The sequence below is a fragment of the Amblyomma americanum genome, chromosome 1, assembly GCF_052857255.1.
Source record: "Amblyomma americanum isolate KBUSLIRL-KWMA chromosome 1, ASM5285725v1, whole genome shotgun sequence".
NCBI lineage: Eukaryota > Metazoa > Arthropoda > Arachnida > Ixodida > Ixodidae > Amblyomma > Amblyomma americanum.
Genome location: NC_135497.1, coordinates 268,850,812 through 268,876,238, shown reverse-complemented (window position 1 = coordinate 268,876,238; position 25,427 = coordinate 268,850,812). Strand labels below are relative to the sequence as shown.

The 25,427-nt window shown below is 43.8% G+C and overlaps 1 protein-coding gene across 4 annotated transcripts in view; it reads right to left on the bottom strand.

Moving 5' to 3' along the window:
* Positions 1 to 25,427, bottom strand: part of Sec24AB (Protein transport protein Sec24AB) — a 51,969-nt gene that overhangs the window by 13,293 nt on the left and 13,249 nt on the right. For all 4 annotated transcript variants that reach the window (XM_077649187.1, XM_077649188.1, XM_077649189.1 and 1 more), the window contains 10 exons: positions 22,684 to 22,786; positions 20,435 to 20,561; positions 15,603 to 15,712; positions 13,925 to 13,991; positions 12,239 to 12,403; positions 9,598 to 9,653; positions 7,529 to 7,630; positions 7,350 to 7,451; positions 3,241 to 3,364; positions 2,512 to 2,670 (listed from right to left, as the gene is read on the bottom strand). In XM_077649187.1, coding sequence (XP_077505313.1) covers positions 2,512 to 2,670; positions 3,241 to 3,364; positions 7,350 to 7,451; positions 7,529 to 7,630; positions 9,598 to 9,653; positions 12,239 to 12,403; positions 13,925 to 13,991; positions 15,603 to 15,712; positions 20,435 to 20,561; positions 22,684 to 22,786 — 1,115 coding nt within the window. The remainder of the gene's footprint in view (positions 1 to 2,511; positions 2,671 to 3,240; positions 3,365 to 7,349; positions 7,452 to 7,528; positions 7,631 to 9,597; positions 9,654 to 12,238; positions 12,404 to 13,924; positions 13,992 to 15,602; positions 15,713 to 20,434; positions 20,562 to 22,683; positions 22,787 to 25,427) is intronic.

Genomic DNA, 25,427 nt, shown 5'->3' with positions numbered 1-25,427 from the left:
CGCTGTGTCACCTGTAGGCCTGCAAATCGCTCACTGATGACCTTTTCTTTTTAGCTTTCCCAGGCCAGATTCCAAGTCATCCGAATTTATCACAAAAATATTTTAAGATAAGCAGCAAAAGAAAAACTCAGGTTACCATGCCTGTGCAACACAACATTATGCGACAGCTGTTTTCAGTGGTGAAAAAACAGTTTGCCCCACTACACAGTGCCGCTTTATCTGGCCAGGGGCTCAAATGGCATAAGCACTAGTTTGTGCCTCTACGCACAAAGGACGCCACAAATCCATTGCTCCTTGTCTCTTCTCCATGTTAGGCCGCAAACACAAATGCCACTGCTTTCTGCTGTTGCAGTAAAACATGGTGCCTATTGAGCGAAATGAAAATTTTTTCCACATTTCAAGATATGAGAATGGTACGTAACGATTTACTCTGCATCGCAGATGTTGCATAAATGCATTAACTGTTGCATTTTTATAGCTGTGAAGGTTCCTAAAGTGGTCACTGAAATAGATTGATGCCTGCTCATTATGACCCATCAGCTGGTTTCTACTGTGCTTTCTGCACAACACAAAGAGGTAAAATTGCTTTAACAGCAGACAGTATACCAAAATACATAGTAAAATTATAGTAAATTGATGCAGCTTCCTTTCACCTGAATTCTGCACTTCATCACTGGAGCATGCCAGTTCATACAGAAGCTAACAAACAGTCACTCTCCTTCTCATGTACTCCGGCAGAAATGAACTGGCTTCACTTGTGCCAGTGTCAACTGCTGTAATCATAAGGAAAACTGTGCAGTCTTTATAGGGGGATGAGGGTCTTAAAAACTTATTTGTCAACATATCTTGCTGAAACTTAGCATGCTGGTATATCATAAGAGTGATTTCAAATATGCATTCAGATTTCAAATATCGCACCAGGAAGGAAATATATGGCAAAATAACATCCTAGTTAGGTCGTTTCTTACAGGCCTTTATGATAATTTCTTAGTTAAAAAAAACTTTTTTAACAATATGTAGACATTTCCAAAGGTTCATCGCACATCCTAAAGCTTTCCTTTTTCCCTTAAACATAACAGATTAGCAATTCGCTGAAATGCGGGCTAACTACTACCACATTGTTTTTTTTTTCAGACTTATTTACTTCTGATCAACAAAATGAATTTATAGGCGTTTTCGTAGCTTTAGAATGTGCAGTGGGCCTTTGCAAATGTCTGCATATTCTTAAAAGAGCTTTATTAACCGAGAAATTACCACAAATGCCCATAAGAAATGACCTAATTAAGATATGTTATTTTGCCACATACGTATTTCCTTCCAGGTGAGATATTTAAGATCTAAATGCATATTTGAAATCGGCACTGTGTGAATACCTGCATGCTAACCTCCAGCAAGATATTCCGACAAATAAAAATGAAGTTTCTAAGATCCTCGTCCCCCTTAGTATGTTGACTACGGCAGCGATTTTCGGTGCCCTAATCCCGGTGCATTGCGGCCCACCGGTGGGCCATCCTTACATTTTCTTGGGTGCAGTGTGACACGCCAGTAAGCCTCCGGCAAACTCAACAGATTGGGACCAACAACGGATACCAACAGAACCTGGCATGTGTATTTTAGTGCGAAAGCACTACTTCATGAGGCCAAACTGGCTCACCGAGTTTGTGTGAAGCTTGACCTTGAGGGTGACCTTGGCCAAACCATAAATAAATAAATAAAATAAATACTGCCGCGACAGCGCAAGCAGTTCAGCTTCGCTGGCCACTCACTGCACAAGAGCACTATGCTATCACCGCAGCTGACCACGCCTCAATGTTAAACTGCAACACACTCTCACGCTATGCATTGCACATTGTCGTCTTCATCTACTAATACTACTATGGAACTAATATACACACTCTGGCACTGTGCACTGTACATCCGTCATCTTCATCAACTAATACTACTGGAATGATGAAGATGATCATGTGCTGACACCAATGACGATGAAGTTTGAGGCAGCCAGCTGACGCTCGTTCTGGAGAACTGCTCCTTGTGACTCTTGCCTCTCCCCCCGCTGCTTCATGGATTACTTGTGCAACAGTCTTCGTCGAATAAACCACCCTACCCTACTATCAAACTAATATTGTCATCAGACGTGCCTACGACCCAGCAAACATGCTTTCTTACGTCTACTCGGTTTAACTACGTTAAAAGGCTACCACAGTTTTTCAGGGGCTCTTTGAAAAACCCGAGCTTTCCCACAGCTTCATAGTGCAACCCTGTAACCATGCCACACAGCAGGAATACACGAAGTGACCCACCGGTAACCCACAAGGCAGCAAACATGTTAAGCAAATGAATGGCCTTCATTACATGGCAGTATGATGTGCACTGGGAAAGGAATAGGTTCCTGTCATTGTGTGTCCGAATTTTCTATCACATTCCTACCACCACTACACAGACATTTACTGCACTGATATAGTGATACATACACTAAACAGAAAATGCATGCTGCTGTAAAAATAAACACACCTTTGGTACACCGTATCCTCATAACAGCTTCAAAGCCAATCTTGCGTGTCACATAATACCGTAGCTCTGCCTCAAACTTCTCCACTTGGCTCCTGTTCAGAGTGCTGTGCAGCCCTGGGTAATAGCTGACGCAGCCTGCAGAGTACTTGGAGATGCAGGCTGTAACAGGAAAAACAACGCACAGAAGGTGAGACAGAAAGCAATGTAGCTCCAGAAAAAAAAATATGGCAGGTGTAGACACTAGCAGCTACCACAAGGTTCTCACTACATTATAAGTGCAGCTTAACTAGACTGGAGCTGCCAACAGACCAGCTATAGGCCACAGTCTGCAAAGGACATATTTCGGAACGCTACCGAAAGAAAAACTAATGTCGCTTCTAATGAATAACATTCACAATATTGTTTGTGTGCTTATGTGGCAAAAATTTGATGACATTTACTAGAAGTAAAATTCACAATGGAAAGAGTCGTTGCAACTCGCATTCATTACCATGTATAAGTAGACTCCGAACATATAAGTCAGCACCCAAACTCGTAGCCCTTGCAAACAAAAGAAATACAAGTCAACTAGTGTGCACCAAGGGCACCACTGAACTGAAGGCACTGCACCCACTCCTCTTTCCTCCTTGTTTCTCCTTCATGTTACGCCAGTAACACTGCAGAACCGGGAGGCGTGCCCTTGACAGCTGCCACTATAAAAAGACACTTAGCCGACACAAGACTACTAACCGAGGCTTGCCACATCCATGTACTGGGCACCCATGAGGAAAACATCCACCGCTACCTGCTGGCTGGAGCAGTCCAGGGCAAGTTTCTTGTAAAAATCAGTTGCAGGCAGCAGGTTCAAGATCTCCTGTAAGCAAGACCCAGAAACTTGAAGCCAAGGAAAAGTGCCCTGTGACACGAGCAAGTAATGCCTTAAAGACAATTACCCGTTACACTCATCGCTATTCTGTATCCCACCACTATGCACTCGCAACGCCACTCATAGAAATTTCCTTCCGAAAACGAAAAATGTCTATGGAGAAAGAAGGATGGCCCATGTTGGTATTAAGCTGTGGAACAAGCTTCCAAGTGAACTCAAACATAGTAAAACTCTTCCTGAGTCATTGAAGAAATATTATAAACAATGAGTGAAGCCAGCGTTTTTTTTCTTTTCATGTATTTTTGTGTGTTTGTATGTGTTTGTAAAAGAGGCTTGGTGCTCTGAATATTGTTGCTCTATGTACCCATTTATGTATTTCTAATTTCATGAGCTTTTATATGTATGTAATTAATTTTAGTTATGCCTGCAATTTTCTTTGAAACTGAATTGCATGGATCCCAACTAGCTTTTAGCTAGGGATCCAGATGTCTTCACAAGCATGCCTTGTATGAATGTTGAGAAATAAAATTGAATCAATCAATCAATCAATACATATGACATGCCACCAAATCTGGCACAACAAGTAAAGCAGCATGCAGCCACCTTCATTTTTTTTTTACTGCGGCTAGCTTTTCTACACCTTTTCTTCCGTAAAGGATTGCCACTTTTCAAAGTGGCACTAAATCTTTTGACACCTCAAAGACACAATATGGCTTTCTAGCTTCCACTGTACCAAAAGAAAGCTGGCATAATACCAGCAAATAGCAATGACACCACCTTCACTCAAAGCACCGCCTCCTGTATCTCACAGCTCCAAGCTTGCTCACATGGTCACAGTACAGTTTGTTTTCTTAGCCTTAGACTGTCTTAGTTACGACAAACAGTTTTTCTAAACAGATACTGTCACAATATCTCTTTTGTGCGCGTTCACTGGTTAAATTGGCAAATGTGACAACCTCTAATGTTACTGGTCAGAAATAACCAAAAACAAGGCCAATTTTTTTTCCTCCAGCAAACATCGAGTGAATACTGACAGGCATACAACTCATGACATTGCATTCACAAGGTTGCCCATAGATATCACCCCAACTGAGGCCACAAAATAGAAAATTTACTATGTACACTCGTTTAAATGACACCCCCATGCAAAGGCTACACCCCCATAATTTTGCCTGCGTTGTACATTCCGCTGGGAGATACCAGATAATAACCACCTGCGACACTCTGTACAACTACAAACGCAATGTCCTGAGTGCCAGACTCCGCTGGGAGCCGTGAACACGCAGTGCCTCACCACTGTTAACTCAACTTGTGCCCTCGACATTCGCACCAGAAAGCACAAAACGTTATGCTGCAAGAATAAAGTGCACCCATGCTAGCGACACGTTTCCTTGCGGCGATGCGACTCGGCGCCTGCCAGGCTCAGGTGCTGGCAGAATACGCACCTAGTGGCGTGCCGTTCACTTTGTGTCACTAAGCCTAGCGTGCTTTGCATCAAAGTCGCAGCAAAAGTGCTTTGAAAGTTCATCATGGAGAGGTGCAGCACAAAGGAAACAAGGACGATATAGACACCAAGGAAACAGGACGAGTGCTGATGTTGTCCTTTTTTTTGCGCTGCACCTCTCCATGATGCCTCACCAACTGGGCCACACAAAGGTACTATTTGAAAAGTGCCTTGTTACCAGTTTACCATCACACAATAACCTCACATTAAAACAAACATATAATTGATTACCGCCAGGCCTTCAACAGCGAAGCGCACGGAAAAGCAGGCAAGGCACAGGCCACCTCACTCCAACGGCCACAGGTTGCGCACATGGAGTGCCGCTCCCAACCGTCGGCCAAGGCATCATTATTGCCAGTCAAGCGGCAGATTTTCGGAAGATCTGAATAACTTAGAATCACATGACGATTACCAGTAAACTGATCTTGCAGTCTGTTTCGCTTTATGTGGTTAATTCACGCCGGTTGTCAGGCACAAGTCCAATCATCCATACTTTCAATCCATTACGCATTTGAAGTATTCACTAGGACTGCGCTAATTTGTCATAAAAATGAGTGTCACAGCATAAAAGAGGGATTCGTAATTAGGGCTCCACTGTAGTCTGAAAAATTTTGCGGAAAAAGCAAATGGCAGTAAGGGCTGCACCTCTCGTCAAAACTGTGCAAAAAAGAGTACAATCCTTACATGAGTACATATGTACAGTAAAATTAATTTGCGCTAAAACAATATGCCACCCAGCAGCAAAATTCCGCACAAAGGATCAGAAGACTTCAGTGAACCTGCTGTGAAAGATTCAGTAAAATGCGCGGAGGTAAAAACAACTCCAAAGTTGCCCTTTAAATACATCTATCACAATTACACATTTACTAAAAACTCATTAGAATGATTTTATTCTAAAGACCTTAGGGCATATGCTCATACATCACAGAGTTCAAACCAAATATTCTGCAAATCTTTCACAACATGCTTATCTAAAATATTGTTGCTTTACATGCTTATCTAAAATATTGTTGCTTTAATAAAGGCCAAATATGATTAACCTCAACTGAAAAAAAAAAAGCATATTACAATCACAATTTCAACTAAAGAAAACACTATCGCTATATGCCACAAAAACAGCAGGCCCACAATTAAAAAAAAAAGGAAACGAAACACCACTGTCATGCTTAGTATTTAGAACTATTTATTAGGCATGTGCAAATATTTGATAATTTCGAATATTCCGTCAAACAGTAAAGTATTCGATATTCGATTCGATCCGAATGTTCGGTATTCGAAATCGCGAAGTATTCATCTCGAGCGAATAATGTTTCTGGAACTCTTGCTGCAGGTGGTCTCGGTTCGGCATACCTCCTCTGGGATGGCACCGCGGCACACGCACAACCAAAGCCCCAACTCCATGCCATGATCCTGTGCTTCAGAGTGTAAGCCTGAGCCAGCCTGCGCATGCTCCTGGCAACAGAGGCAAGCAGGCGGAAGTGCGAGGCCCAGATCTGCATCTGCCAGGTGACTGTGGCCGCGCTACTTGTGGTGCACACGCGCCGTAACCGATACGGCCGCATGCATCAATAGAGATCTAGCATAGTGCGATCCGCCTCTGCTCGCCACCACTGTGCATGCCCTGATTGGTCCCGAAGGGGCGGGTCTGCAAACAGCTAGCCAGAGCCTGGCACATTGTGGCATCCTCAGGGCGACCTGCGCATGTGCAGTGGCCTCCCATGGAAGCAGATCGCGCTCTGTTAAATCTCTCTAATAGAAGGACGTGCGGCTCCCTTACTGACTTCCGCGGAGTCTGAACTGCCTGTAGCTGACACAGCTGCTCTTCTCTGCGAGAAATTCGCTAGACAGGCACGACAGCACAAGCATGAAGGGGAGCTAGCACGAGACATCCGATGCGGGGTGGCGCTGAGCGCATGGTGCGTAAGCCTACCAGTTGTCATGGGGTCACCGCTTAAAAGCAACAGCTGTGGAGCCCTACATATAGGTCTCACGCTGCAAAGATACGCCGGCACTGCATGTAGGTCGGATCCCCCAATTTCCGATGGCCATTTTTGTAGAAAACAGACATAGCTTCAATGAGTGTGGCAAAGCTTTAATGCACTGTTAGTTTTTTTCATGTAATGGCCTTGTGTGCTCGAAAAATACATATTTTAAAATTGCCTATTGCATCGTTTAAAGTTTTTTCTGTGCCAGCAGTAGTATTCGAAATACATTATTTGCTTCAAAATTATTCAAATAAAATTACTATTCACTTTGAACCAAAAACCACTATCGCACATGCCTAGTATTTATGCCCCCCCCCCCCGAAAAAAAAAAAGAGCAAGCTGCTTATGACATGACACACAGAGGTCTTGATATTGTTGCTTTTTGTGATGCGCACAGCCTTGTGTCCCTGGAACAACTTCATTTTCAAAGAAAACTGTGCTTATCTGCAGTTAGTGGCATGGCAGGGGCCAACCTAATACTGACCTTCCCAGCTCTCTGGTTGGGGTCTTCCCTTGGCTTGAGGCTGCCAGGACCAGCATTGGGAAGGATGGTCTGGAACACCGAAACCCTGCCACCAATGGGACTCTGCACAAGACAGGACGGCAACCTCATGCATCAAGTGTATTTTGAGGGGAGTAAGCCATTGGTGATTTCAGTCTCACCATCAACTTGTAGCCAGCCTGTACAGCAGCACCCAAGGCACTAGTCGGCTCTCCATTTTGCGCATGAATCAATGGCAGGTTTGTCAGCAGATCTTGAACAAGCTGCACAGATCAAAAAGGAGGGAATACAATTATTTTAAAAATGAACCACTGACCACAGCTACCTTACAGCCTGCAGCACATGCCAGTGTCCTGTAGCAAGAGAACAAGCTGCAAGCTTTCACCAGAAATTACGGACTTTTGTTTTTTTCCAAAGAGACAGGGGTCCATAGTCACTGCTGCTGGATTAAAAACAAGCACGATGTCCACAATTCCTTGTACAATACAGTCGAGCCCGCTTATAACGAACATGAGCGTCACGCGGCATCCGTTCGTTATATCCCGAAGTTCATTGTAAGTGGACCACAGCTTTAAAGACAGTTGCTTGTCAAAACACAAATTTTTTTTCTTTGCGAAAAAGTCCGTGATGGATGTCTGTTTCTGCAGCGCAGATCCGAAGAGGGATGTTTCCAGTTTATTTAAAGCAGAAGCGTGCTATCGCCGAGGCCATTGGCATAGACAAGTTGTCTATGCCCCTTTCCCCCAGTGCAGGGTAGCAAACCGGCTATTCGTCTGGTTAACCTCCCTGCCTTTCCTCCTCCTCCTCCTCCCTGAAGCTCCTCTCTGAAGCTCTCATTGCTACAGGCGCGCTTATGGGTGCTGGCTCCGAAGTTTCATCCTCATCTGATTCCTCCGCGTCACTCTCATCCCGCACTTCAGAAACGATGCCCTCGTCCGTGCACGGTTCCGCGGTGTCGGCGTCGCCATCGATCATTTCAACCAAAATCATGGCCCCCCATGTCGGAGTCGACAACGCGCTGCAACAAATCACCGCCGGGCTGGTCATCTTCCGAAGCATCAGGCTCGGCATCAGACACTGTGTCGACGATGCCGGCCTTGCGGAAACAGTTCCGCTCGCCATGGCCGTCACCTCCGCCCAGGCAGCTTTCATCATCTCTACCGCTGAATACAATGGAAATGGGCACGGTGTTCCTGTCCGCCATCCCGAATTACAACCAGGGCCCGAGATTTGAACAAAGCCATTGAAACGTCCGCACCGCAACAAGAGTGACAAAAGCGCGCAATGGGGTAGACGCGCAACATGCACAGGCGGCAATCAAGTCAATCAAGCTAATGATACAGATGCACAGCGCCAGCGGAGAGACCAATGAGGGGCTTCCGTGAGCGTCAGGGCAGCCACCTCCGGCTCCCACGGAAGGCCTGCTTCACGGAGCGTGGCCTCCGCTATCGGCACCGGCGGCGGTGTGGTTGATTGCGGAGGCCACGCGCGGATTTGCAAGAGAGGGAGGAAAGGGGAGCGGAGTTGCGAGGAGGGGCGGGGAAGGCGATGTTGGAAAGCGCGTCGGCGGGGAAGGGTAGCTTGCTCGAGAGCGGCATGAAACGGGGCAGGCAGTTGGCCTGCGATGAGTCTCGGGAAACATGCTGCGCACCGGGCGCACAAAGGAGTCGGAGGCAGGCAGGTTATCTCGCATCGTGGCACCGGGTTTACGCCATCCGTTCACTATAACCGATCAGCAGGGCTTAATGACGTTCGTTATACGTGTGATTTTGTGCCATTGAAACAATGTATATTTTGACGGTCGTGCAGGTGTTGTTCATTATAAGCAAAAGATCGTCTTAAGTGGGGCTGTTATATGTGGGCTCGACTGTACTGCAGTACATTATTCCTTGAGCTATGTCATCCAAACCTAACCAAACCTGATTCATTAAACATGTGCTGAACTACAGCTATGCCTGGTTTCATTTCTGAAAATAAACTCAAATACATGTCTTTCTTATATGCCGCCATAAACTTCTCTATGGACACATTGTTAAAGTATAACGTCCAAGTTTCATGCCAAATAACATAGATAAATTTTCTCTGAAGTTCTGTGCACAGTGACGACACCTTCTACAAATATCCCAAGTGGAGCTGCTAATCCACACGATGGCAACAACAATTAAAAAAGAACAGAACAGGTTCGATGGTTCTGCTGGCAGGGTAAAAACCATTTACAAGAGGCACTTACAGCTTTACTTTCATGGATGTTGACCAATAAACTGTCTGGTGAGGGCACAAAGACATCTGCAAAAAAAATTCGCATGTGCATTTACACACTGATAGAAAGTGAGATGTCCAAAATGAGCATAGTTATTATAAATTAGCAGAGCTGTGCAAATAGAAAAATTTTAGGTGCGAAGTGAATTTGAATATTAAAAATTGAGTGCAAATCAAATTAAATATTTTGCTAATGCTTTTCAGATACTGCCAATGTAAATTACAGATGAAATGTTCTGTGAAACATGGCCAGAAAAAAACAAATTAGAGGTGTGCGAATATCAAATTTAAGTGCGAAGCATATACAAATAATAAAAATTGGTTGCAAATCAAATAGCATAATTTTGATTATCAGTGCACATAGTTCAAAATAGAGAAATACTTTTCCACAAAACAACTATGAAAAGAAACAGCATCAGCATAATTTCTTACGCCAATAAGGCAAGAATCACGTAGCAGTAATTAATAGCGATAAACTTTATTTCGTGCACTAATACCTTGTTTACAATTCTATTTTTGCTGTCAGCAAAAAAAAAGTTTAATACCACAGTCTGACTTAATGCTCCCATGACAAAGAAGTTTTCAGAATGCTGTCATGAAGCATTGATACCTCCTTATTGAATGAGTGAGTTCGCGGCTGATCAACGGCAAAGCAGGAAACTGCTGGCAAAACGCAACAAGACGGCTAGGGAATAGCTACACATTTCCATCAGTGCTTTATTGTGTGCACACTGCTAGGAGCGTCAAAGTAGAACACTGTAAAATGATAAGGGCCTCCGCAGCATCCTTCACGGTGCGACGCGCTAGTGATGAAGCCCCCTCACAACCAGCCACATCACGTGTGAGAAGGCGCACAGTTTTGACGCCTTCACTGGAATGAAAGAGTCATGTGGATGGAAGCGAGGGAAACATGTCACGATGGAGAACCCTGTTTCAGTGTTACTCTGTGTATTTTTTTTTGCCAGGCACTGAAAGAATGTAGGAGGTACTGCACCAACAAAAGCACAACTGTGGCGACCAATCACAAATGCCTAAACTACAACTGCATTGTGCCCACCACAAAATCGCAGGCCCAGTGACCGCGGCACGGCACAACGAAAACCTGCAATGGACAGCGCCAGAGCAATGGCAGTGCCCGCTGCACCAGCCAGTGCTCCAGCGGCAAAGACCTGCTACGGCATGCACCAGAGTATGCATTTCGCCTCGTGTGGGTGGCTTGGTTTTCTCTTTCTGTTGTTTTGTGTCTCCAGTAAAGTTGCAATGCACTGGTACTCACTATAGACAGACTTCTATCTGCGAGAAACAGTGTAAACCAGGAGCCACAAGTTCGAATGAACCGTTATGGATACAGACATATCCGAATTATCGGGAGTTTTCCCCTACTGAAATGCACAGGGCTGTGCCGGGATCTGGGCAAAACAGATCGAATTAACCGAGTTCGAATTAACAAGCTTTCACAGTAGTACTTTTTTGAAACCAAGTTGAATACGACTAGGGAAGTGAAAGAACCAAATCAAATACAAATAGAAAAAGAAGTATGAATATATGCTACTCATGGTGTGTGAGCAAGAACAGAAAAGCACTAGTGACAACACTACAGTACAGCGCTATAACTCAATAAGTTACACCTATAGCTGTCAGAAGACTACACTGACTGCCACAAAGGGGACACAAGACTGAGTCAGTATGAACTCTATGACTGTCGCGTCATAAGCAAAGATAAAATTAACTTTTGCTAGTGATGAGGACAGCAAATAAAGTAGCGAAACATCTTAGTAGCTGAGAGGTACAAGTTTTGAGTTATAGCGTTCAAGATCAGGCATTGCGGCAGTGTTGGCCAAGCCTGAATGGACCCCACCGTGTGGCTCACTTTTGAAGCCACATACGAACATTGTGAATGCTGCCCCATGAATGGACCACAGTGGAGCACTGAACCCTCCTTCCTGTCCGACTGCAGCAGCAAACTGTGAAACGTTGGATTGGTCCTGCTTTTTAAATAGGAGTCAAAGACAACTATACCATTTCTTTTTGTTAATTACAGTCGATCTGAGATATAGCGAACCTGGATATATCGCATTATTAATAAGGGAGTAATTACTCATTGGCATCAACCCAAGCGCAGCCATACGGCTACAAAGGAAAGCTATAGAGCTTCCTCAGAAATGCCAATGAGTATTGCTCCCTTATTACAAATCTGCTTCACCTTGGTGGATCCCCTAAACATCTGACCAATATCACATTATTGTTCATATCGAACAGTGAGGACATCCCCTTGAAAATCCCATAGACCTGTGATTCACATTTATCGAGCTCCTGTTCACTGGAACACTTGATATATCGGACAACACGCTGTGCCCCTGCAAGTGATGCTTCTAACGGTGCTCTTGGAAAATTAGTGTAAATACAGAAATTTTTATCATCAGTGAAAAGATGCATTACATTCATGTAAATATGATATTTACCACATCACTAAGTCTATGTGCCGCCACTCTCTTTGAATGTCACCAGCTATTTCCCTTGCTTCTCTGAAAACCCTTTACAGTTTCCCATCACATTCCCTTTTCTTCACTCCACACTAAAGGCACTTATGCAGGTCCAGTGCAGAAACCTACCATCGATGTCCGAGACGAGCATCATCTGTGGTTGGCTAAGCCCTTCCCCGAGGTTGTAGAAGTGTACTGAAGAGTCAAAGGTAACAAAGCCAACTTGAGTACGGCTGTCGCCCGGAATGTTGTCCAGCTCCTCCAGAAGCACCTTGCAAAATGATGACAGGTAACCTGAAGTAGATTAATAGCACAGCTTCTGTTAACAAGCTACATGAACAACACCTGCAATGCCAACAGTGCTTTCTTACAGTTGATGCATGTTCCTTGTATACTGTGTTGTCTGACATTTCCTAGGTGCAGACTTAAACCCCCTCAATTGCATGCAGTGTCTGCGTGTTCTTTCAAGCAGCTGCTGCTGCGAATAAGGGGAAACGCTAGCCTCTACTTACAAACCAGGGGCTTCGTTTAGGTGCCATTTCTCAATATTGGTCAGCAGTATTATCCCTTTTGCAGCTTGATGGCACTGCACCCATGCTTTATAATAATAAGTACAAAGTCAAAGTCTGAGCCAAATAAAAGACCAGGACACTTGGCGCACTGCCATCTTGGCGCGCTGCCAAGGTCTGCGCTGCGCTGCGGACAGCAGCGAAAACTGAGGAACTCACTAGGCTGGAAAACAAAAAAATTCTGGCCAACAAAAGTGGGGGGCGGGTTCATTATGCGAGTGGGTTCATGAGTGGGTTCATTACGCGAGTAAATACGGTATATCCCCAAAACTAAACGCCTAAACAGCTATCGCTGAACATCGCATTACACGGTTGTAACCGTCCTGCGAGTTTTTTTAATAGCATATGGCCTTTGCAAGCAAAATTTAACAAAACTAAAGTGACTCAGTGTCATAGAAAAAAAAAACACGATGTGCAAAAACTGCATACTGCTCAATTAGACAGCATAACTGTATGCAACCTGTCATGTGGTCATACAAATGTGGTCATACAAAATGAAATCCATGAATTGACCCATGACTGGCAACCAAAAACAACATGAAGGGTAATAAAACCTCATTTTTTCAGACTGCAAGGGACCAGAAGAAATGCCCAAATTATTCAAAGGTCAAGTTCTTAAAAGGCCGAGTTCCGCTTTGACCCTGCCACCGTTCCGCACCCACTAAAGGTAGGCTGTTAAAATGTCGGCACAGGGTGAACCACTATCGCGGAGTAATATTCGTGACGTAGCATGTTGGAAAGCTGCCACAGTTTCACCTTAACAGCTGAGTTTGTATTGCATGGGTTTCTATGGAAGCTTGGACGTGAATGGCATACGAAAATGTTGCAGCCGGAAAAATGCAGCACCCGGGAACGTAATAGCAGCGTTCTACTGTATTCACGTGCCCTTAATTAATGCATTTAAACATTGCATCTAAATATGCATCATATTCTGAAAGCAAATACACTACAATCAAGATCACAAATTCCTGCCCAGTAATCACCAAGTTGAATCATTAATCATTAAGGCTTTTTTTTTTTTCAACACGACAGGACAGCATCTGGCAAGGAAAGGCATTACAGTGCTACGAAATTTCACTGCAGCTTCTCCGTCTCTCCACAAGCAAATCGTAAGTAACGATTCAACAAGCAAATTATTTTTACTAACTATTACCAACACATTCCATTGCAAACTGCAACATATTTCATCCTAAGGCAGAAGCTCAAAGAACTTGGTTGCCGATTCTGTAGTGCAACCATTACTAACCTGTCTGTACGGCACCATGGGAAACATCAAGAACAAAGAGGTAGGCTGCTGGCTGTGGTGGCCGTAGCTGCATAAAAAAAAGAACACTCTCAAGACATGACAAGTGTTGAGAAAATGAGGTGATCTATCGGAGATTTTCAAGAAATCAATGCCATTTTGTGGCAGAGCAAGCTGGTCTAAGAAGGATCGGCACGTGCAGAACCATGTTGTTTGCTCTATTGCTTAAGTGGTTGGCCAGCACATGCAGACATTGCTGTCCTAGTTTTGTTGTAAAAATATGTCTTAGGAGAGCTGTTGAACCCCTTTGTGAAAGACAAGTACTGGAGAGGAGTTCTAGAGTTCTAGACTGTTATAACAGAGGTTTCATCTCTTACAAGTAGGGCTTAGTGTTATCATTACTTACTGATCTCTCACTGTGTTTATGTGGTCACCCAATGCCTAGAAGTTTCACAAAAGAAGTCTATAGCTCGTTACACAAACTTATAAGCTGCAAAATCTATTTAGCTGTTTACTTTCTTCTGCTTAACATGATGTCAAGATGCCATATACTTTCTACTGCACTGCAGCCACACCTGTTGGCAAGCTTAGCCCTGGGTAACTTGAAGTCGTAAAAGCAGGATATATATTTTGAGAAAATGGAGTTCCGAGATAAGTAAAATACTGAAAAACCTTTAGTTTACTGACCGTCAATTGTAAAAATGAAAGCCTTCTGTTCAGCATTATTTTGTTGCACAAACTCATAGCTAACTCCATTATGTGAATCCGGTGCTTAATTATAATACAAGGAGCCCCGTTTAGCAGCACTGCTGACTAAGAGCTTGCGCGCGTCGGCTATCAACGCAGTGGCGCGCTGGAGGAGGCTTTCTCGTTGGCTCGTGGTATAACCTGCAGGGCACGGAAACCACTGACCGAGGGCCCTTTTTCGAGGTTTCAAGCTTCTTGATTGTGGGAGTAGAACAAACAGGACTGCTCGCGCCCATACTCCCGCTGGTAGTTTGGAAGCAATTCTTCAGGCAGCACTAGCAATTAATGTGCCCTAGTGATCAGCGATGGCACCGTATCTGCGGAGTAGGGAAGTTAAATGTCTCTTATAAGAGAGGTTCTTGATCGGAATTCAAAGGTTACCTGTCCTTTATTATCAAATGACGTATACCCGACGCCTGTTACAAAAGGGGTCTACTTGATGGGGGAGATAGGGCAGCCAAGAGAGTGAAAAACCTCTTATTCCCGACTATCTATTATATCCTGGTCTCTCATAACGGGGTTCAATTGTACTATGAAATGGGAACAGCATGCCCACAAGCCTAGAGGTCAGGTGGCAGCATTCTGTTGTGCCTTATGCAGCACAAAAACTTGCTTTTTCCAGCAAATGCATTCTTAAATTTTAAATCAAATAAGCGCAACATGTGCCATATAAGGAATGCAAAAGAGGAAGTTTTGATGCAAAAAACCTACATCTCAATTTTTACCAAAAGGGTCCTCACCTTTGTCCTACAGACACAAAAAAAATGAATATTACTAGCCTGAACTTAAGTTTCAAATCATGCAGGCTTTTTACACAATTCCATCGCTGCGAAGATATACTGCTTGGTGGTGAATGTGACTAGCATACAAACTCCAACGCTATCACTGCAGTTAGCAAAGCAAATATGATAAAATGCAAAGCCACAATACGTACCATGTATTCTGTGGGCGCAATAAACTCCACAGTGGCATTACGAACCTCTGGCCGCCGCTCTGGTTCACCATACTTTTTCGTTGATGGGTCATACATGAAGTCATCAGGCACTGAAGAAATAGTAAGCAACGCGATGCCAATAACATAATCAGTAATAAACCACAGAGCTCAATAGCTGCACACACCTTCACAATGAAGTTATGAACATATATTTTGTGCTCTTGATGTCTCTAAAGAAACTTACCTGATTTACTCAATTCTAAAGCGCACCGGAAAAAAATCTAAAAGTGACAAGTGTTAGAGTCGAGCACGAAAACACAACTACGCTAGCGACACCTTATTGTCATCGGCATCACGAAATAAAGGCTTGGTATTTTGTGCATGTTCATATCGCCTACCACAGTTGTGGACAGTCGTAGATACTGAAAGGCCGCATGAGCATTTGAGTAAGGCCCCGCATTGTACTTGAGCCAACACGGAACCGTTGGTCACAAAGACTAGCTGTGTTCACTACTTCGCTGGGTCGAAAAAAAAAAGGTGATCTTCTGTGCAGAGGCAAGTGACAATCAGGCCACCTCAGGTGCATTTGGTATTCCTGAAACTTGTGTGCATGATTGGCAGAAACAAGGGGACAGGATTTTCACCAGCAAATCGACTCGGAAGGGTTTCAACAGGGTGAAGAAGGGCTGGCTTCCAGAAGCATCAAGCAAGAGGATTAACCATGCCTCGCTGCAAGAGTTTGCGGGATGGGTGAAGGATGTGTGGTGTACAATCCAGTCTGCCATGGTAAACAAAGCCTTCAAAAAGGCAGAATTTTATATGACATGATTGGCACAGAGGATGAAATGCTTTGGGCCGTTGAGAGAAACAAGGAGGCTTCCAACAGCAACAATGAGCAATGATGATTTTGCCGGTCAGATCGGGAAAGGCAAGCGAGAGTGGCGCCATTTACTTAACTGTAACATTAGAGTGATTGTAATAAAGGTTGGCTGTTCCAGGTGAGAAGATCCATTTTTTATGAAAGGATTAAAATCTGGTGCAGGTTACAATTGAAGGCATTTCACTTTTTTTTCTCTGACTGTGAAGAACTGGCACATTACAATCGAGGGCGCATTAGAATAGTGTAAATATGGTACTATTGCAAACCCAGGTTTGCAAGTAGAAGACACTCTGCTTTTACTCCTCCAAGAAACCTGTTACACACACACAGCAAGGCCCAGATCTATAGACAGCATGGTAGAATAGTGGTCTCACACACGTAAATCTTTACAGAAATTTGATTGCTCAAAGGCAACAACTACCCCTCCTCTCCCCCTTTCACCCATGCTTTCTTTCCTCATGACAGTTCATGAAGCTTCTGTAATAGGTGCCAACAATCTGACATGTCTAAAGAAATGCCAGAGTATCAGCAATGTCCACCAACACCTGCAAAAAATGACCTAAAAGAAATTGAAGAAATAGAAAGACAGGAACTGTTTCTTCATAATCTAAAACAAGTGAAATTTCACAGCACCTTACGATTTCCCATGCAATAAAACACACAATCACTGTTACATGCACTTCTGAATTAATGAACTGCATCAATATCAATGTTAACCATGCTCCAAACACACAAAAATCCTTTAGGCTTCATGCCGACGCAAGTGTATTCAATGCTGCTGTTTAAACAAACTTGAGAACCGCGGAGAATGGGTGGATTAGTCAGAGTGACACTTGGCAAGAGCTAATAAGAACAATTACCAAGTAAATATAACTGGTTTCCACACTATGTCAATAGCCCTCATAAAGAAAAACTGTCAAAGGCCTCAATTTTGTTCTTGTCACTGATGCCACAATCCTTCTCAAATTGTCAAGATCATTTTTGTGGTCAGACACTCGATTCATCCAGACATTTTGAGAAGATCTTGTGATATTGAGAATACAAGTTCCAACAAGCAATGAGGAATTGTGACTGGCATCTGAACCATGACAGCACACATTAATGTAGTTTTGTTTTTTGCTTTTTCAAGAGCGACACTAACAGTTATACCTTTTTCTCTGCTCGCTGACCTAATCTCAATAGCTTGAACACTTTTTGATGATGATGAATTTTTATGGCGCAAGGGGCAGCTTTGGCCGAAGAGCACCATGGCACCAGGTAGTTTTCCTTTACAGCCGAAAAGAAAAGCTTTTCCAAGTCAAGCGCTTGCAAATGAAACATGAAATAATAATGAGACCATGGGTGCCATTTAAAAAAAAAAAAACATGGATTATAGTAACAAGATGAATATGTAAATATAAATGCAAGAGATGGCAAAGAGGAAAAAACATTCTTTTTGCAATGTCACACAAGCAAACGCTCTTCAATGGCATGAAGATGAGATGACTTTGGCATGCACCTCCCATTAGCCAACTTACTAGTGTGACAGTTAACAATGGGTTTCAAAACCCTGGAAAACAGTACATTCTGGCACTTCAGTGCAATAATGCAACTTTCAGTAGCATGCTGCCATGATGTAGTTCATGTGAAGAACATGAGCACACACACTGGCGGCCTTTGCTATTTCACAAGAAGGCTTCCATGGCCTCATCTTTACTAACAGTACCACAACTTTACACAAAGGAAGTTCGAACATAGTGAAACAGACATTTCAAGCTCAAGAGTGATAAAAGGAAAGTGTTGCCAACAAGCAGGCTCTTGGTTTCTGCCTATAGGAGAGACCTGGGGCTAATGAGTCAACTTTGACCCTTACAAGACTGACTCCCCCTAATCCACTCACCGATTAGCTGAATCAGCAGAAGCTGCCGTGGCACTCAGTTGCAATGCAAAGTGACACCAAACCAGCTGTCCAGGTGGTGACGTGTGTCGATACTGGAATGCACTCATTTCGGTGCCTACTTCTCACTGTATGGTCATTAATACTGCAGATTTGGCTACAGTAATTCACACCCGAGAGGCAAACCGCTTCTAGAACAATCACTCGTTCTCTTTTGAAAGCATCAAAAGTAACTCAGACATCACAGCAGTTTCACTGCAGCTGCATTCAAAAGCAGCGGCCACAGAATCATTCCTTATTGAGTCATGAAAAGAAATATACTTCCCACACATTTTATACAGGATGAAAGCAGTTTTATCTGAACATTCCTTTTGAGTTGATGTATTATTAGCTTGAAAAAGCGGTTCACGCAAGTGCAATAAGAACCAGGCTTTCTACAGCCAGAAGAAAGGAGCACAGGTGATGCAGCTGCAAACATGCACTTTACATTGCAAATGAGCACTACAATATTTTCCACTGCTTCAGCCAGTTGGTGAGCACTTCCGGAGATCAGTCCCTGGGGTGAGGCGGGGGGGGGGGGGGGGGGGGGGGGGGGGATTTGCAGAATTTGAGCCCAGGGCCACACTGCATTACTTCACTGATCAGACCTTCCAATGTGCATACCGTATGCTGGTACCAACAATATGATCCTTAGCCCCTGCTGCAAATGAAATCAGCAGCTTCTTTTTTAAACTGCAGCTCAGCACAGTGAATAGCTTCAATTCAAATATACACATGCCAAAACACTTGTTATTCAAGAACAAAGCAAGAACAAACAACAAAATGCTCACTCACCACAACAAAAATACAACGTACAGTCTACGACCGATTTTTCGAACTCTCTAGGGATCGCGAAAACAGCCGAAAAATCAGGCAGTTTGGAAAGTCAAATTTCACCGAAAAAATCACGAACTTATTATCAATGTGCTGGAGGAAGGGGGCCAGTTGTTTTTCACATAATCTAAAGCTCCTCATGACTAAATTTCGCCGTGCGATATGTGCACAGACGACGGGCAGTGACTGCTTGCACAAGCCCGGCCTGGCTGTGCTGCCCTCGGCATGTCGCCGATGAACGCACGAGTTGGGACAGTCTAAACAGAAAAGTGAACATGCCACTATGGGAACTGCGCTGCGGCCGTAGTACGATGGGCCGGAACGAGAACGCGAAGATGGCGAAAGATTAAGAACCGAGAAAAAACAGCCAAAGCAAGCGCTCCATCGGCGTTGGCCTTAGTCATTAGGCCTAGCAACTAGAGCCAAAATCGGTGTCGTATCCGGCGATATGCACTCTACGGTGGCTTGCGTATAATGAGAGGCATCTTGCCTGTCATCAATACACCAGTTACGATAGAAAAGTCGGGGTTGTGGTGCGTTTTGCCACGGGTATGCTGACCTCGCTTTGAAATGCACCACCATTTCCTCCCGCGCTCGCTGTCTCCGTGAAGCCGTACGCCTCCCATGCGCTTCGCTGCTACGTCTTTCCGTATATAGGACGAAAGACTCGGCACAGATGAGTTCCGCGAACTCTGAAGGTTGAATTCGTTTATTTTTTATCAAGTTTTCGATCTCTCCTGCAGTTTGAAATATGAGGTTCCACTGTACACATTATATGGCAGATTGGGTACTGGCGGCTAGTGTGAACAAGGTCCGAAAAATCAAGCAGTCAGTTGCGGTGTGTCCGAAATTTCAGGCGCTCTTATACATTGGCTCTATGGGCCATGTCGTGGTGCCGCGAAAAAGTCCGAATAATCAGGTGTCCAAATTTTCTGTCGTCGACTGCCATTGCAAAGAAGTTTTACTTTCACCTTTTACATTACCAATAGGTAATGTGTGTGCCTGCTTTAAGTATACTGTCTCATGTGCAGATTTCTACAAAGGCTGCAAGTATTATGTGCTATTATCACAGCATGAGCAATTAGTTAACACTGACAGAGCCCGGAAGGCTAGAACACTACAGTGCAAAAATTGTAATGGCCTGACAGCACTCATTTACAAAAAAAGCACATTAATCTAGAAACCCCATAAGGGAAAACTTACAAGGATTGATGCGGAAACATATGTTGCACTTCCATTTTTGCCGCTCCACAAACTGCACATATGGGTTGATGTAGGCACGACAGGAGCGGCAGCGCACAATGGTGCTGCTCTGGATCACAGGCAGGTGCTGCAATGGCAAAGACATCGAAGAGTGAAGAATTGTGTCTGGTTACTACATATGATAAGCACCAAAGAATGCGGACTCCATAAGCATATCAAGTGATGATGCTCACATAACTGTTAATTCTAAATTCACGCGATGCAACATTCCCTTCATGATGCGACAAGTTGAAACTAATTTCATTAATGAACAGAATCAAACCGTGCTACAAAGAATGCCGCAATAGCAACATTTCAACTGCAACTAAGTACAGTCAATCATGGATATATTAAATCCAGATATATCAAATTATTGCTTATATCAAACAGTCAAGACATCTGCTTAAAAATCATATGCAAAAGTATAGTACCCCAGTTGGCATCTATCCAACTCCCATTCAGAGGGACAGTCGATATATCAAATAGTGCACTATGCCCATGCAACTTACGCTTCTCCTAAGGGTGCTCCTGCGATCACTTTTCGTGTGCTGAGCTGGGTCAGCAGCAGTCTTCGACACCTGCTAGCAGCGCTAGCCACGTGAAGACGCAAGATCGCATGATGAAGGGAATGTGGGGTATGGTTGTGGAGAGCCTTCAGTGTGGCTGTCATACGGCAAAGCCAGCGTTCGGTGCACCAGTTGTTATGCAAAGAAGCCAACCTAGCTGACTGAAGGCTTGCAGCGGCTCTCGTGTGGCCTACTTCGCTCGCTAAGCTGCTGAACGTGCTGCTGAAATCAACTGCACCTCAATTTTATATGACATTATTTTGTTTATAGTGTACCTGTAACAGGATTAGATCTGTTACAAAAGGCAGTGGCTAATCCCAAGGCACTGTCCACTGTGTCCATTGACTTCGATGCAAAGCAAGGTAGGCCTAGGAACACTCAGCAAGTGGTGCACTGCCAGTAAGTCAGCAGGCATCACACTGCTGCAGGAAGAGCGGGTGCGCCATGTTCATGCTTCTAGGCTACAGATAACTTATCTATTATCATGCTTTATGTATTGAATTATCGATATATCAGAACTATTTCATGACTCCCTTCGAGATCGATATATCCAGGATCAACTGTGCTTCTGACTCCCCATTAGCTAAACAAAGGATGATGCAAAAGTTCCTCCCCACATTAATCTTTAAATTATGGTTTTGAATAACCAGAACTCTAGAATTTATTTTCCAATTACAAAAATAAGGCCGCCAATTAGTTCATTTTCACACATCCAAAGATGCCTAGAGAGAATACCATCATTTGGCATCACCAATAACGGCTGCTGAAGTGCATATGCACTTTACACAACGCGCATGCAAGAATGCATGCCCGTTTGGTTGCTGCTTGTCCTTTAGCGTGCAAAACTGAACAACTGTTATTGTCCAAGGAACTCTTCTGGGCTGCGCCCCTCGGTCATTATTATGCAAAGAGGAAGCGCTTAAGAGTGTGGGAAGCATACAGCTCTACCATAAGCATGAACAGATAAAATAACTATGTCCTTTGAAGTAAACATCATGTAGGCGAATGTTCACACAAACAATAACAGCTGTTTTGAAACTTCTCATCCTATCCAAGTCAGAAAATGCAAACAACGTACCACCAGACTGGTAAAAACTAAACAACCAAGTTTACATAACTGTCTTCACGGTCTAAAAGAGCCAAAGAGTAAAAAGTCTTAAGGACAAAGGCTTTTCGCTTCAGCTGCATAACAGAGCCATTACGGCACTATTAAAGACAGAACGACCTTGAAATGCCAGCAGGTTTCTTCTTGCAGTAGAGAAGCTTCCTGCTTGACTTGTGTTTTGAATGATCTGCTACACGGAGCATTTTAGGAACATTCATTTCGCTGCAGCTGAACGCTATGGCCTTGAGACTTTTGACAACAACTGTACAGTCTCGTAAGATGACTGCATTTGTTTTCGACTTCCACCTGTTCCTTCCAGTTCAATGAAAAACAGAATTAAGGTTCATTCTCTAGCCTTTGACAGTTTACTAGTTCTCTGGCCCAAAACTAACAAGCGAAGTTTGTTCCAGAAATTTTTACAGCAAAGGTGTGTATAGCCTCACCTCAATGCAAACGTTTGTTGGCCCCTCTGTGAAATACCTGCACTGCCTACTAATCTAGACAGCAAGCCATGGATGGTAAGATGCTGTGACACTTACACTGACATCCCGGAAAGGATGAATAAGGACTCCTAACGGCAGGCGAGCCTTTTGTAAAAGGGACTGCGTTTCTGGTATCTTGGTCAGCGTGCACCTAAAAATGCTGTCAACAGAAAAGGAGAGGGCAGTACAGTTATAAAATCTACTACACACTAAGCAAATGCAGTTCAGCATAGCTTTAATTAACCAATATTTAAAGCACGAAACATTTAACAACTATTCCCCGTACAATTCAATGGCATTCAACAGAATCCAAAGTAAGCCATATCAATGATACCTTAGTCAGTGCTCTTGGTCAATGCTGTTTATGTACCTTCAAGGAAGAGGTTTCAGTCTGCATAAAATTTTTAAGTCAAGCTGGCACAACTTTCTTACAAAAAGAGGTTGCTGAAAATACAACAAATTGAGGGGACCACTCAGTATGTTAGGCACCCCATTTCCCTCATTTCCCACATTCCAGTCAGTATGCTAGGTACTAGTAGTTGTCCTTCACACTCAGTCTCTGCCAGCACTAATTTACAGTGTTGTCCCTATTTCATGCATAGTGCACAAGCCCTTCTGTGCATGCTCCCTAGAACTGACGTACTCAACCCTGGCCACAGCACTCGCACACGCCAAGACCATCAGAATATAAAAGTGCCAGAATACATGGAAGAACTCTGCCAATACCAGGGCTACATCTAGAGATGCTGAACCATATTCTGCAGACATCGAAACTAGTGTGACCGAAATTCTGACTACCAGCAATGACACGGTGACCGGGAGTTCAAACAAGCTCCTGCTAAAGAAGTTAATCATTAAACATTGACCACAATTTGCTGTGCACAGTGCTACCAACTTTGAGGGCTGCATATGGTTGAACAACATTTCACACTTGTTTTCTTAGTTTCACTTAGTTTTCAAATAATTCGAAAAACTTTAAGAAGAGGTTCTAGACCTTGACAAGCTTAAAGGGATAAATTTCCTGAAACTTGCACGTAAAGCCTATGAATTTTTTTTTTTTTTGTGCTACCATAATCATCGAATAAACCTCCAACAGTGTTCAGACTTCTCTGCAACGCGCAGCACTGGATAGGGGGCTGCATGATATCATCTACGGCGGTGATAGACTTCCAGCACAGAAACGGTTGTTTGAAAGAGAGAAATCAATGCAACTGAAGGGAAAGTCATCGAAGAATTGCTTGGTGGCATCCGACAACACACGGCTTGGTGTGGGCAAATGCAGCGGGAATTAATTTCACATCAATCATGTCGTCACCAAGCTTCTCCGTGTTCTTCCGCCACTGTGAAGAGAAGCATGAACATCGTTGTGGGATAAAATGTGAAAATAAAAACTGCGGTGTTTTTTTCTGCCTCATTGACTTTACTGAAACTTTCTTCGTACATTCTCCACAGTTTTCTGGCGCTTCATGCCAAGTTCCACAGCAAGGCGGTGTTTTGTTGCAGCACAAATGAATCTTAAAATTTCCCATTTCGTGGCCTAAATAAAAGAGACTTCTATGGACAACCTTGCATGTGTGACGTCACTGGACGCACGGCAGACGATATTCGATCTGTGCTTCCTGAAGGACAAAATTTCGAGCTGGCTTCTGGTCATTTAAGACAAATAATGACCCAAGATCTCACTTACAGTTGCCATAGTTTAGACAATCAACATGCACATGACAGGTTTTGTAACAGTATCCATGATGTCTTAAGACTGTCTGTCGTGACATTATCGTTTGGTCGAAACCCAGTTTCGATTTCATTTTCCTGGTTTTTTTTTTATTTTGAATACTTCTACTTAGTATTTTAAAAACAGATTTTCTTTACTACAGCAAGGGGAATCTAAGGAATGTGATGTGATTACAGTATAATGTCAATCATACAAATCTCACGGGATCACGAAAAATAGTCATATCATACGAAATTCATATCATACAAAACGAACAAAATTCAAATGCAAATTTACGCAAATCTGTTTTCAGCTGATGGGATTTACTTATGGCCGTACGTCGCCGCTCACTGCTCGCAGTGCACACTATGTGACTGGCAACTGCGGCGTCGGCGATGTACCGGCCGCACACTGGTTCTCACTGCGCGTGGTGTGCACCACACGCGACTGGCGATCGCGGCGTCAGCAATGTACTGGCCACGTGCCGCCACTCACTGTTCCTGGTGTGCACCGCGTGACAGGTAATCGCGGTGTCAGCGATGTACGCGCCATGCGCCGCTGCCAACATCCGATGCCGCTGCTCACTGCTCATGTGCGATTGGCCATCGCGAAATCGGCGATGTCGGGTTGCACTCCGCTGCTCACTACACACGGTGCGTGCCACGCAACTAGTGATCCAGGCGTTAGCGATGTACGGGCAGCAAGTACTTAATGCTAGACGACGCGGTCGCAGCAGACACGTTCATATCATCTGCAGTGGGGCGGGGGGGGGGGGTTTGTACATTCGAATTTCTGCCCACTGCACACAGTGCACTCTGACCAGGGCATTTTATCAATTCGTATCATCCCAAAATTCTACTGCATCAACTCATTTCTACTATATCAACTAATGTAGATTCTGTATCAACTAAAAATATCCAAAAAAACCCCTGGAGTTGGCCTTACACCGTCAAATACACAAAAAAAATTCGCATGCTTTACCTACAAGCTTCATACACTGGAATTCTTGAATCTCATCGAACTATCAAAAAATGGTACAGCTTGCATTTAGTTCGGATATTCTACATGGTCCAACGAGGTTCGATTAACA